Genomic DNA, 10,632 nt, shown 5'->3' with positions numbered 1-10,632 from the left:
TTTCCTGTCGCGCCCATCGTAAACGTCACGATCATCACTGAAGGAAGTCCGTGTTCTATCGACGGCGTGCCGAAACGCTGGATTCTTCGAAACAAGCGCTGATCTGCCATTCGTCTCGTCAGAGTGAGTGCCTGACTGTTGACTCATCGGGCAAGCTTTGACGCCTCCATCGTCAATTCACCGTCATTCTCGAGCCCAATCATTTCCTCCCTGGCGCTTAGGACGCTACCCATCTTGGTGATCAGGGTCTTGAGGGAGCCCCAGTCAGCGTGAATTGGATACCTGGGATTAAGCGCTCGGCCGGTGCATTCCCCTGGTAGTGGCCCCCGTCACTCACTCATTCTCACGGCTCACTCACGCACACGCGCCTCACGTCACTCACACACACCATCACGATGGAGCCTCTAGAACTCCACGTTTGGGGCCCGGCCTTCGGTCTGCCCTCCGTCGACGCCGAGTGCCTCGCCGCCATCGCATACCTTCACACCGCTCTCCCAAGCTCCGAATGGTGTCTTGTCCCGAGCAACGACCCTGCCGTCGACACATCAAGTAAGTGACAAGTGACGCTTGTATCTCACTTACACCAACACCCTCCTACCCTGACTCACATCAACATCCGCGTCACACTTCCCTTCCACGCCCCCTTCATCCCACGCTTTTCACACTCACCCCATCTGCCCTCACGAGGCCAAGTCCCCTCACCAGCGGAGCCTCACGAGGCTTACACCGTTGAACCCACGCGACCTCGTGTCCACAACAGCCCTGCAGACAAAGAACCCCAAACAACTGCCCATATCCAGACAAAGAAACCCAGGCACCACGCAAACAATGCAGAAAGGAAACGACACGAAACGAAACGGCCAGAAGCTAACGGCCACCCTCTAGACCGCCTGCCGGCCCTCCACGCAAACGGCGTCTGGGTAACGGGCTACGCCTCCATCGTATCCCACCTGCGCACCACTCACTCCCTCAACCTCGACTCCCGCCTGACGCCGTCCGAGCGCGCCGACGCCCTCGCCCTCGCCGCCCACGTCGACGCACACCTCGCGCCCCTGCTCGACGCCTACCTCTACGCCGACCACGACAACTGGGCCGCCGTCACGCGCCCCGCCCTCAGCCAGATCCTCGGGTTCCCCCTGAGCTGGACCGTCCCGGTCTTGCTTCGTCAAGGGGCCGAGGCGCGTAGCGCCCACCTCGGGTTCGGCAGCCTCGGGGAGGACGACGATGACGCTGACGAAGACGGCGGTATCAAGGCCGGCTCATCGGGGCAGGGCACCCTGGACCGCGCGATGAAGCACCTCCCCGTGAGCGGACAGAAGAGCGTCATGGAGGAGATGAGGGCGCGCACCGCAAGGGGAATCAGGCTGCACGCCGTCACCGTCGACGCGCTCGCCCCGCTGGAGGAGCAGCGGGCAAAAGGGGAGCCCACCAAGGGCGAGAAAATGCGCTTCTTCGGCGGCGACACCGCGACATCTCTCGACTGCCTCGTCTTCGGGCACCTCGTGCTCGTGCAAGCCGTCGCCGCCCCGGAGGCCTGGCTCCTCTCCATCTTCGCAAAGAAGTTCCCCCACCTGAACGAGATGGTCCGCTGCCTGCGCGAGGAATGCCTCGTCCACCCCGGCGCCCTCCCGTGGGCTTCCGCCCCGCCGTCGGCCCTCCGCACCGCCGCGCGTCTGTTCGACACCGTCGTCCAGCACACGCCGAACCTGGGCGAGTTCTACCTCGGCGAGTGGCGACGCCGCGCGGAGACGAAGGCCGCGGGCGTCGCGGACCGGAGGACGGTTGCGCTTGCGGGCGGTGTGCTGGCCGCGGGGACGGCGATCGCGTACGGGGTGTGGACGTACCGCAGTCTGCCGCCGTGGGGCGCGCGGACGATGGTGTGGGATGCGGAGAAGGGCGGCCTGCGGCGGTTTGGGGAGCTGGGCGCCATGTTGGATTTCTCGTTTGGGCTTGCGGATGCGCCGAGGGCGAGTCCGGCTGCGGGATGGGGAGGTGGGGATGAGCACAGGGTGGTTGAGCAGGAGCTGAGTGTCGATTAAGGCATGGCATGGTCATGGATGGGTTCAGGTTCGGCTAGGTCACGGTAAGGCCCGGTAAAAGGGCATAAAACGCAACTCAAAAGTACGATAGAGGACACGAGTGCAGAGGCATTAACGAGTCTCATGATATAAAACTGTATAATGCTGTCTCGATTATTTTGGACATGTCATCGTTCCCGTCCGTGAACCGGCCTTTTAATGCTACCAATGCAGTCCCAAAAAACCATCGTACACATGTATTTCTAACAGGAAGACATCAAAGGAAGTCCACTCTTACAGCCTAGATCTGCCGAATCTCCTTGCCCACCATATCGGGCCGCTCCACCTCCCACTCGTCGCGCAGCACCGCAAACGTCAGGTCGCTGACGAGCAGACTCTGGCCCAGACTCCAAACAAGCGTGATGGCGTAGAAGAAATTCGCGTTGCCGCTGCCGGCGTAGATCCACAGGTGGTAGAACGCCGGGCCGAGGAAGGAGGCGTACATGATTGTCGCGGCGCCGACGAAGGTATAGCGCATGAGGGGGAAGATGTGGCGGAAGAGCGGCAGCATCGCGAGGAAGAGGCTCGTGTCGGCGATGGAGGGGTAGGGCTTGAAGATGGCGAAGATGCCGAGGAGCAGGGTGAGGACGACGAGGGGCTGGGAGCGGATGCGGATGGTCAGGGGCAGGACGTAGCTCGAGAGGTGGAGCCAGAAGACGGCGAGGAAGAAGGAGCGGAAGGAGTCGAACATCTCGATGAAGAAGTACCACCACAGGCCGACGTTGGGGGTCAGGTCGTTGAGGGTGAGCTGGGCGCCGTAGGTGCTGGAGAGGAACTCCCAGGAGGCGCCGGTGAGGAGGAAGGACATGAGGAAGAGGGCGCCGAGGACGGCCGCGACGACGCCTGTGTTTGCGAGGGCGAAGTGAGAGGTCGAGGCGATCCGGCGGGCGGGGTCCTGGCGGTCGTAGGCGAGGAGAAGCAGCGGCGGGAGGAGGAGGAGGGGGTACATTGAGAGGTAGGTCGCGAAGGAGAGGGCGACCATTGCGCCGAGGGGGGCGCCGGAGATGGCTTTCGCGATGGCGTGGAGGATTGCGCATGTTGAGAAGATGGAGGTGGAGCGGCCGATGCAGGTTGCTATCGTGAAGGGGTTGAAGAGGTAGCTGGAGGGAGAATGGTCAGCGGGGAGGGCTGGTGGGAGGGGATAGGGGGGGAGGTTGGCTTACAGTGATGCGACGACGAGGCCGCTCCAGCGCTTGCCGCGGCGCGGAGAGGTGAAGAGACGCGAGGTCCCGGCCTCGCCTGAGTCAGCGATCTTGGAGAGAGCATCGGCGCTCAGGATGTCGAAGAGGATGTAGAGGATGTAGGTGAAGATCGGGAAGGACTTCGGGTCCGGGAGGAGGGAGAAGAGGGGGAGGAAGAGGGGCGCTTGGTGGTAGACGCCGCCATCGTAAGGGGAGACGTTGTGGTTGTAGAGGAAGAGGCCTTCTTGAACTGTGTATGGGATAAGGTCAGCGAGTGAAGTTCAGACATGGACAGAGGAGGACCTACGTCTCTTGAAGCTCGTGACGGGAGTCGAGATCTCGACGCGGCCGGTAAGCAGGTCAGGCAGACCGGGGAACGCAACGAAGAGCAGCAGACGCAGCGCAGCTGCTGCAGCGTAGACGCCCGTCTTGTTGCCTCCCTGATTCATTGTGCCGGCAGTCATTGTTCAGTCCATGACCCGGCGGGAGGCGGAAGGGCGGGTGGAAGAGAGGGGCCGAGGGGGTGTTGCGCGTGGTGACGATGCGGCGGCGCGCGGAGCTTGAGGTTCGCGGATGACAAGCCGAACGGGAGCTGTGAGTCGGGATGGACAATTGGATGGGACGGGGATGACACCTGGCTGGTCCGGGGCGCTGGTCCGGGGCGCTGGTCCGCTGCGAGCTCAGCGAATGACGGCCTCGACTTCAGCGCGGTCGCCCTGGTATTAGTGGGTTGAACCCCTGGAGCTGGGGCCGTTCCACCGATTAGATAGCAGCGCCCAATGAGCGCCCTTCTGAATCTGCGCTAGTCCCTCCCTAGATCTTATCAAGGCGGTGAGCTCCCGGCAGAAAAAATCAATGGAAAAAAAAAGTTCAGAGAGTCGAGAACTGGTGCCCCGCTGCGACAGGAAGTTTTGATAGCTTCTGAACCGTCCAACCACCACCACCACCCTTTTTCTTTTCCCACCCAACTTTGACGACCACCAACCGCCAAGATGGCCAGGATCAAGAAGAAGGGACAGGCCGGAGCGGCCAAGAACTACGTTACCAGAAACCAGGCCATTCGCAAGCTGCAGATCAGCCTGCCTGATTTCCGCAAGCTCTGCATCTGGAAGGGAATCTACCCTCGCGAGCCGCGCAGCAAGAAGAAGGTCTCCAAGTCCTCCACCGCCTCCACCACCTTCTACTACGCCAAGGACATCCAGTACCTCCTGCACGAGCCGCTGCTCCAGAAGTTCCGCGACCAGAAGGCCCTCGAGAAGAAGATCTCGCGCGCCCTCGGCCGTGGCGATGTCGGCGATGCGAAGAGGCTCGAGAAGAACGCCGCCCGCCCCGAGGAGACGGGCAAGCCGAGATACACCCTCGACCACGTCATCCGCGAGCGCTACCCTACCTTTGTCGACGCCATTCGCGATCTCGACGACTGCCTTTCCATGCTCTTCCTGTTCGCCAACCTGCCTTCGTCCTCGTCCGTCCCGGCCAAGATGATTGCGCGCTGCGAGCGCCTGACGCTCGAGTTCCAGCACTACCTTATCGTTTCGCAGGCCGTCACCAAGTCTTTCCTGTCGATCAAGGGCATCTACTACCAGGCGAACATTCAGGGCGAGGATGTCTTGTGGCTGGTTCCTTACAAGTTCAACCAAAGGGTTGTTGGCGACGTCGATTTCCGCATCATGGGCACCTTCGTCGAGTTCTACATGACCCTCCTGGGCTTCATCAACTTCCGCCTGTACACCTCAATCGGCCTCAAGTACCCTCCCAAGTTCGACAAGAACATGGACGACAAGTCTGCGGAGCTCGGCGCCTTCACCATTGAGGGCCAGAACCTCGCTGTCACCGAGCAGAAGCAGATCGCCAACGGAGAGGAGCACCACGTCGACCCCAAGACGCAGGCTGCGGTGAACAAGGTTATCAAGAAGCTCAAGGACACCGACGTCGACGACGAGAAGACGGAGGAGAAGGCCGAGTCTACCGAGGAGTCCACCGACGCCATCGACAAGTTCGAGCCCGCTGCCCCCGGTGGCGACGTCCTCCCCCAGCCCGAGTACTCCAGCTCCGACCGTGGCAAGCTCTTCGCCAACTGCACCTTCTTCCTCTCCCGTGAGACCCCGAGACAACCTCTCGAGTTCCTCCTGCGCTCCTTCGGCTGCAAGCGCATCGGCTGGGACGCCGTTCTCGGCGAGGGCGCCTTCACGACCAACGAGCGCGACCCCACCATCACCCACCAGATTGTCGACCGTCCCCAAATCTACGCTGCGCAAAACGAGGGAGGCGACGGAGAAGACAACCAGACAGCCCAGAAGCTCGCGCCTAACCAGCGCATCCCTGGCAGGATATACGTCCAGCCTCAATGGGTCTGGGACAGCGTCAACGACGAGGAGCTGAAGCCCGCGGACCAGTACGCCCCCGGCGCGCAGCTGCCTCCCCATCTCAGCCCCTTTGTCAGACAGGTCCAGGGCGCCTACGACCCCACCATCCCTCTCGAGGAGCAGGAGCCCGAAGGCGAGGCCCTTGCCGAGAGCGAGGACGACGGCGAGATGGACGTCGACGAGGAGGATGCCGACAACGACATGGACGTTGCCGGATCCGAGGACGAGGAGGAGGAGGGCGACGATGACGACGAGGCCGCCTCTGCGGACGAGGACGAGGAGCTGTCCGACGACGAGGAGGTGCAGCGCCAGATCGAGCTCGAGGCCGAGCTCGCTGGCGGCAGCGTCAAGCGCAGGGAGACGAAGCCCAAGACCAAGAAGGAGGCGGCGCGCAAGGCGCACGCCAAGAAGGTGGCCGAGGAGGCCGAGGACATTGAGCGCGCCAAGGGCATGCTCAGCAAGAAGAAGAGGAAGCTGTTTGAGCAGATGCAGTACACTAATACCAAGAAGAGCGCCGAGGACGAGAAGCTGAGGTCCAAGAGGAGAAAGCTGGAGAAGCAGCTGAACAAGAAGGCGAAGGCGTAAAAAAAGAATCAGTTTCTTGTTTTTTTTCCTGATGTAGACTGTATGTAGTTGGCGTTCGTTATACCATAATTGTGGTGTTGGGAAAAGAAATGCAATTGCTTGATATACATTTGACTGCTCTTGCATTTGTGACTATAACATGAAGTAAAACGCTTCTGATGATGCCTACCTAGTTGTATGGTGCGAGGTGTTGCCTTGCTGTGAGAGAACTCTGCTTCATTTTCGGTGAGTTTCGGTGTAATGTGGGCGGACCCAACTTTTTTCCCTCTTCACCTCACTTTTACACACTTGCGATCAACGATCCTGCCTGCAAAACACACTTTCTTCTCATCGCCAACGAGAAAACCTATACCTAAATGGCATCTGATTAAATCCTCTTGTTTTGTTCTATGATATGTCATCATGACGGCCAACGAGGAACAGTGGGACCTCGACACCGATGAGATCCGCTCAATCGATTCGGAAGAACTCTACGAGACCAGACCTAACCGCTGGAAGGGTAGCAAAGCGACATGGCACGTCTACACGCAGGAGGAGCGCCTCATTTACAAATCGCTCGAAGAAATTCGCAACCGCGACCTGTCGGTTCACCTGTACAATGCGTTTGCGCTGAAAAATCGTGAGACCCGGGCGGGTGCAGCAGAGCCTGATGCAGAGGTGAGAGGCAGCACACCGATGCCGGCTGCTAAGATACCAGCTGCTGATTCAAATTTCACAGGACGCGGATAGACCGCTTGAGGAGATTGTGGATGCTAGCGACTGGCGTCCGCCAAACCCGTGGACTGCCTGGCCTATGAACACGCAGACAGTACCCGGCGACGACTTCCTGAAGCAGACGCATGACGAGGACGATGAGTTCACGATCCGGTCCAATGCGCCTCAGATGCCCAGCACCGCCCTGGAAGACGAGCTCACGGCCACAATTCTAAGGCAGGCCAAGGAACGCTTCTACCAACGGCAGGAAAAGTACAGGCGGAAAGAGGCTGCTGCACAGCACGCCGCCGCCGCAACGTCGCAATCGGCGGCTACGATGTCCGGCGTCACCTCAGACGACGAGGACGACGTTAAACCTCCCGCGGATGATGAGACGCAACCAGAATCTTCCGAGAAGACCCCACAGACTCAACGAACAAAGACGTATGAAGCAGTCGTATCCGCCAACGACGACCTCTCCGCAGACCTCCTCCGCCCGTCCGTCAGGCACATCCTGACCGTGATGGACAACACCCTGACGACCCTGCACAACGCCCGTCTGGCGGGCCTGAGCTACATGACCGACTCCTCCGCCTCGGCGACAGACCTCTCCGACGCGGAGGGCTCCGACAGTGCTGTCTCCCGGCGGTCTCGGTCGCGCACGCCGTCGAGGAAGTGTGGGAAGCGAAGCCGGTCGCGGAGTCGGGCGCCGCGGACACCCGAGCCGGAGCGCAGCGCCTCTGGCAAGAGGGGAAAGGGACGCCCGAGGAAGGTCCAGACGCCGTTGCCGGGTGAGACGGAGAGGGAGATGGTGATTCGGATTGCGAGGGCGCAGAAGAAGAAGATCCCAGCCGCGTCTGATGCGGAGGATAATAACGCTAGCATGGATAATATTGCGGCCATACATGAGAACGACGCCGACGATGAAGACATGAGCCCTGAAAAGCGCCGTCCAACACCGAAATCCCCCGCCAGATCTCCCCGCAAAAAGCGCGACCTGCCCCCCGAAGCACGCATGGAAGCCCGGACCAAAGCGCGCGAGGCCATGCTCGGCAACTGGGGCCTGCGCGACTGGAGCGACGTCCTCGGCGCGGCGTCCCTCTCGGGCTTCAAGCCGGAAGTCGTCGCGCGCGCGGCGCAGCGGTGCGCGGATCTGTTCGGGCAGGGGATGGATATGCAGACTCTCGTCGAAGGGCCGGCGTCTAAGAGATCGAAGCCGCAGAGGACGCGCTATATCCCGGGGATGCGGCGCCACCGCGCGGTTTCGTTGTCGAGCTCGGAGGACGAGGGGGATTGTGTGGATGCCCGGGGCCGGAAGAGGCGGGCGCGCAGCCGTGGGAGGGAGAGTGTTGCGCCTAGCGATTCCGAGGCGAGGGCGGGGAGTAGGAGGCGGAGTGTGTCGCGGTCGTCTTCGGTAGGACTGTTCTTCTGTCCTGTTGCGGGGTGTGAGAGGGCGGCGGAGGGGTTCGGGAGGAAGGCGAATTTGCAGAGGCATGTGGCGAGGGTCCATCCTGGCCAGGCGGTTGATGTGGATGATGTCGAGAGTGAGAATGAGATGTTTGGGGCGGTGCATGTTGATGGGTTCTTGAAGCCTATCCGGGCTAGGAAGGGATGGAGGGCGGAAGACACGGGGATGAGGAAGCGGAAGAGGCATTATCGGGGCAGGAGGCTTCAGAGCGGTGATGAGGGTAGTGTTGGAGGTGAGGAGTCGTTTTGGGATTCTTCTTGAGGGGGTGCGTTAGGGACATGGTATACCCAGAGTAATGAAGGCAACTGATTATTACTGACACGCTCTTGGGAAATATTTCGTTGAACTACGCTTGGTCTACATGGTGGGATCATAAGATCACCCAGACTTCTCCCGAAACTGCCTCTCCACTTCTTTGGCAAAGTCACCGATCGTGTCAAACCGCCACTCAAACCCAACATCCCCCCTCAACCTCTCATAATCCCCGCCAACACCCTCTCCCTCCTTCGTCTCCCCCCCTCTCGAGATCCACACACTCCTCAACCCCAGCTCCTTCGACGGCACATGGTCAGCCGTCAGACTCCTCGCAACGTGCAACAGCTCCCCCTTCTCCCGATCAACGCCCAACTCCTCCTTGGCGTGCTGAAACAAGTACTCAAAGTTGCGGTGCGACGGCTTGTAACTCCCAATCTCCTGCGCAATGTACACGCCATCGAACTCGACCGGGCTGAACTGCTTCACGGACCCAGCGATGTTGTCCGCGTCAATGTTGGAGAGGATGATGAGCTTGTAATGCTTCTTCAAAATCTCCAGCCCCGCGTTGGTGTCGGGGAAGGGCGGCCACGTTCCCGGCAAGGTTCCGAATTTCTCGACCTCTTCGTCGGAGACGGAGACGTTGAGTTCGGAGGCTAGGGTGGCAAAGGAGCGGGAGAGGTTGATGTTGTAGCGCAGCTCTGGCTCGGCGACTTGGAGCTTTGCGGAGAGGGCGTCGAAGCGCTGGAGCAAGAGGACTGGGTTCTCAGCCTCGGGGGTGTTGGAGGGGAGACGGGAGGAGATTGGGGTGAGAGCGGAACGGAGGCCTTGTTCCCATTGTATGAGGGTGCCGTAGCAGTCGAAGGAGAGGGCTTTGAAGGATGGCAGGTCGGGATAAGCCATTTTGAAAGGGGTAAAGGATGGATGCGCTTGTATGATTTTCGAAGCTTCAAAGCTGACCTTTTTGTAAAGATGAAATTGATTTGAAGGTAAGCATAAGAAAAGACGGAATCTTTTGACGTATTTATATGATTGCCGTTGATAGACTGACGTAGACTTAGAGTCGACTCCTCAAGGGCGTGGATGACGAGCGGGGAGGCGATAGCCAGTCAAATGTCACCACCTTCTGATGACAGCCGTCTCTGCGGCCGTATAACTGCCTCCAGTAATTCATTTTGCCTGGCAATTTGAGCTGTGTGATTTCTTTGTCTACGTCGACACTATCCTTGACCGCGTCGAGTTTCAATCAGCTCATCTTTCTTCTGTCTACTACAACCAAGTCCGTCCCGCATAGCGATACCAGCATCGCTAAACTCCGTTGGATCACATAACGCTACTGTCATAAACCGAAAAAGCCGATCGACTTAGGGTTGCTTCTATAGCACCCAGTCGCTCGGATTCTTTACTAAGGTGCAAAGGATAATTCTTGATCGAGGAGGCTGTCGAGAATCGCATCTTTCCTAATTCTATCTAGATATGGTTCAACTACTGAATCCATCCTTGTAATCGCGGGATAGTAGACATCTCAAAACTGCTGTGAAGCAGCTGATCGACTACTGTGTTTGAGACGAATACTAGTCTATAAATTGATTGCATTTGCCGCAGGGAATCTTAGTGTGTCAACGAACTATCAAATACTCCTGCCCCTCAACATGCTTGTGTTTTCTAAGACGTATAAGCGCCGCGATCGATGACCATATCTCAAGTCCTGAATCAACGACTCCATTTGCTTGCCACTGCCGGCCGCTTATTTACGAAGATACACAGCAGATGGAGAGTGTGAAGAACGAAACGTTGATATCAGTCGACTTTGATGGATTCAGTGACCACACCGGTCCATGAGCGACACAGATGTAAGGACACACGCCAGATCAGTGCGAAAAGAGGACAGAAACGACACTGATTCTGGCGTCAAACAAGGTGCTGAAGCCCTTCCCTTTTAATCAACCGAAGCTATCCGGAGCTTGAATATTATTCAAGATACTCAGCCACCGTTCGAGTCATCCTAG

The 10,632-nt window shown here is 59.0% G+C and overlaps 5 protein-coding genes across 5 annotated transcripts; 3 read left to right on the top strand and 2 right to left on the bottom strand.

Annotated features, from left to right (window-relative positions):
- Nucleotides 1-395: 395 nt before the first annotated feature.
- CGCS363_v010744 (Metaxin-like protein) lies at nucleotides 396-2,039 on the top strand (the record flags this gene model as incomplete). The annotated part of the gene is made up of 2 exons (XM_036642593.1): nucleotides 396-549; nucleotides 886-2,039. The coding sequence occupies 2 exons, from the start codon at nucleotides 396-398 to the stop codon at nucleotides 2,037-2,039; spliced, it is 1,308 nt and encodes a 435-aa protein (XP_036491671.1).
- Nucleotides 2,040-2,319: 280 nt separating this feature from the next.
- Pigu (Phosphatidylinositol glycan anchor biosynthesis class U protein) lies at nucleotides 2,320-3,708 on the bottom strand (the record flags this gene model as incomplete). The annotated part of the gene is made up of 3 exons (XM_036642592.1): nucleotides 2,320-3,178; nucleotides 3,242-3,509; nucleotides 3,567-3,708. The coding sequence occupies 3 exons, from the start codon at nucleotides 3,706-3,708 to the stop codon at nucleotides 2,320-2,322; spliced, it is 1,269 nt and encodes a 422-aa protein (XP_036492137.1).
- Nucleotides 3,709-4,251: 543 nt separating this feature from the next.
- CGCS363_v010742 (Pescadillo-like protein) lies at nucleotides 4,252-6,210 on the top strand (the record flags this gene model as incomplete). Its single annotated transcript, XM_036642591.1, has 1 exon — nucleotides 4,252-6,210. One exon carries the CDS (start codon nucleotides 4,252-4,254, stop codon nucleotides 6,208-6,210), a length of 1,959 nt encoding a protein of 652 aa, XP_036491677.1.
- A 402-nt stretch (nucleotides 6,211-6,612) lies between these two features.
- On the top strand, nucleotides 6,613-8,632 carry CGCS363_v010741 (uncharacterized protein; the record flags this gene model as incomplete). The annotated part of the gene is made up of 2 exons (XM_036642590.1): nucleotides 6,613-6,867; nucleotides 6,929-8,632. The coding sequence occupies 2 exons, from the start codon at nucleotides 6,613-6,615 to the stop codon at nucleotides 8,630-8,632; spliced, it is 1,959 nt and encodes a 652-aa protein (XP_036491676.1).
- Nucleotides 8,633-8,749: 117 nt separating this feature from the next.
- CGCS363_v010740 (uncharacterized protein) lies at nucleotides 8,750-9,526 on the bottom strand (the record flags this gene model as incomplete). The annotated part of the gene is made up of 1 exon (XM_036642589.1): nucleotides 8,750-9,526. One exon carries the CDS (start codon nucleotides 9,524-9,526, stop codon nucleotides 8,750-8,752), a length of 777 nt encoding a protein of 258 aa, XP_036491675.1.
- Between the last annotated feature and the right edge of the window lie 1,106 nt (nucleotides 9,527-10,632).

The sequence above is a fragment of the Colletotrichum siamense genome (genome assembly GCF_013390195.1).
Source record: "Colletotrichum siamense strain Cg363 chromosome Unknown KSG_Cg363_contig07, whole genome shotgun sequence".
Classification (NCBI taxonomy): Eukaryota; Fungi; Ascomycota; class Sordariomycetes; order Glomerellales; family Glomerellaceae; genus Colletotrichum; species Colletotrichum siamense.
The sequence above is the reverse complement of the archived record's forward strand: the minus strand, read 5'-3'. Positions and strand labels throughout refer to the sequence as shown.